The sequence below is a fragment of the Kryptolebias marmoratus genome, linkage group LG24, assembly GCF_001649575.2.
Source record: "Kryptolebias marmoratus isolate JLee-2015 linkage group LG24, ASM164957v2, whole genome shotgun sequence".
In the NCBI taxonomy this organism is placed as follows: Eukaryota; Metazoa; Chordata; class Actinopteri; order Cyprinodontiformes; family Rivulidae; genus Kryptolebias; species Kryptolebias marmoratus.
Window position 1 is genome coordinate 505,921 of NC_051453.1, and position 2,396 is coordinate 508,316.

The window sequence follows — 2,396 nt, forward strand, 5'->3', positions numbered from 1 at the left end:
GGGGGGAGGGGGGGATCTACGGGAGATTTGATAGATGGGCTAATTGCGTGTTGTCCGAGCTGGAAGAGGTGGGAGGGGAGAAAGAGGATGAGGAGAGCAGAGAGTGAGGGGCTGCTGAGAACGGTAAGTGGACCTGAGCCAAACTTGGAGAGAGTGTGGGAGGGGGGAGAGGGGAGGGGGGTTGCTGAATTCGTCACTGATTTCTGTGAGATTTGCTGGCGCAGAATGCGGATGAGGAGAAAGGGTGGGGGTGAGGGGGCTCCCGCAGAGGGAGGAAAGATTTATGAAATGATAGGTGGTCGGGTTTTGTTTGTCTGGACTCCTGCGCGCAAAAACTCCGACTGTTTTCGAGTTTCCTCCATTAAGGCGCTCGATGGCCACCCGGCGCGTCACACAGCGCCACTTAGCGCCGGCGTGACACCCAGTGGAGCCCCAGTGTCGAGCTACAGCCCGGACACTCAGTCTCCAGTGGATAACCAGCTCCCCCCCCTCCACCGCCACCACCACCACTCTCCCTTCCTCTTCCTCTCTCTGTCAGTGCGTACCCGCTGTGCGTCAAAAGGAGCACCGTGCGTAACGGGATCGTCGTGCGTAACTGGAGACAGATTTCTCTCCATTTTGCGCTCGGATTCTGGGGACCACTCGCGTAGCATCGACGGTGACCACTGGAACTCGGCATATTTCTCTCCTGAAACACTTCGCAGCTCGTCTTCTCTCCCTCCCTCTCTTCTCTCTACGCCAGCTGTACGTCAGAGCTGACATGACGACCGAGACCTCTCAGCAGCAGCTGGACCCTCCGCCTCCTCTGAGATCCAGCCCGGCGTCCGGCGTCCTGCACCCCGCCATGCTCAGCTCGCAGGCCGCCACGGAAAGTTCGTCCGCGGGCGTGAAAGGGAAGAAGGCGAGCTCGGGTTTGAGGCGGCCGGAAAAGCCCCCCTACTCCTACATAGCTCTCATCGTCATGGCGATCCAGAGCTCCCCCACCAAACGGCTGACCCTCAGCGAGATCTACCAGTTCCTGCAGGCTCGCTTCCCGTTTTTCAGGGGTTCCTATCAGGGCTGGAAGAACTCCGTCCGGCACAATCTTTCGCTCAACGAGTGCTTCATCAAGCTGCCCAAAGGGCTGGGCAGGCCGGGGAAGGGCCACTACTGGACCATCGACCCGGGCAGTGAGTTCATGTTCGAGGAGGGCTCGTTTCGTCGCAGACCCCGAGGATTCAGAAGAAAATGCCAAGCCCTGAAGCCCATGTACCGGATGATGAACGGGATCGGCTTCGGAACCTCCATCCTCCCGCAGAGCTTTGACTTCCAGCCTCCGTCCAGCCTCGCCTGTCACGGCAACAGCTACAACTTGGACATGATGAGCAACTCCATGGCCGGGGGGTACGACGGCCTGAGCGGCGGCCACCACGTCCCCCACATGTCCCCGAGCCCCGGCTCCACGTACATGGCGAGCTGCCCCGTCCCCCCGAGCGGAGAGTACGGGCCGGACAGCAGCAGCAGCCCCGTGCCGTCCTCTCCGGCCATGGCCAGCGCGCTGGACGGACACTCCCCGTACGCCAGCACATCCGCACACTGGGCGTCCTCCGGCGGCCCCCCCTACATCAAACAGCAGCCTCTGGCCTCCAGCAGCCCGGCGTCCTCTGGTTTACACTCCGGCATGTCTCATTACTCCCTGGAGCAGAGTTATCTCCATCAGAACGGCAGGGACAGCCACTCCACCGACATCTCAGGTACCACAGAGCAGCTCAGGGCTCAGAGTGAAAAGGAAGCGAAAACGCGATAATAATTCTCGCATTTTGCATTTATTTTATTCTTTTAAATGACAGTTAAAAGCTGCAGGAGAAGCTTTAATTTAGTGAGAAATTAAAAATATCTTTAATTAGTCAGAACGGGTAGAATAAAGTTTATATATTTGTGCTGTCAAAAATAGATTTATAAATGATTTTAGGTTGTTGTGTTTATTTCCCCCTCACATTACTGCGTCTTAATGGTTTAATGTTTTGTAAAATATTTGCACACACAGGAAGTGTATTAAATTATAGGGTGCTTAGGATAATTCTTTTTATTTAAATATTGCAGCTTAATAATTTATATTTAATGGAATTAAAATTAAACAAAAAAAAGAAGCTTAAATTATTTATTTTTTTACTCAAACAGTTTACAGGGTTTATTTCCATCTGTATCAGCCTTCACGGGATATTAGTTAATAAATAAAAGACAAACAGTTTGGAGCCTTAATTCTCCTCCACGGTTCTGCCCCATTTACTCCAGCAGAACCCGGAGAGGCTTCACTGAAGTCTGCGGATTCCGCGCTGGAGCCCGAAGGGGTCCCGGAGGTTACCCAAACACAGGCCGCGCAGGTCGGACCACACCGGCGGTGCGGGGGTGGGGTG

The 2,396-nt window shown here is 54.5% G+C and overlaps 2 protein-coding genes across 2 annotated transcripts in view; one reads left to right on the top strand and one right to left on the bottom strand.

Annotated features, from left to right (window-relative positions):
* exoc2 (exocyst complex component 2) overlaps positions 1-2,396 on the bottom strand; it is a 118,026-nt gene that overhangs the window by 111,099 nt on the left and 4,531 nt on the right. The gene's annotated exons all lie outside the window — the stretch shown is intronic.
* Positions 364-2,396, top strand: part of LOC108243564 (forkhead box protein F2) — a 3,462-nt gene continuing 1,429 nt past the window's right edge. Inside the window, exon 1 of the mRNA XM_017429101.3 lies at positions 364-1,733. Within this exon, the coding sequence (XP_017284590.1) occupies positions 761-1,733 (973 nt within the window). The 5' untranslated portion in view covers positions 364-760. The remainder of the gene's footprint in view (positions 1,734-2,396) is intronic.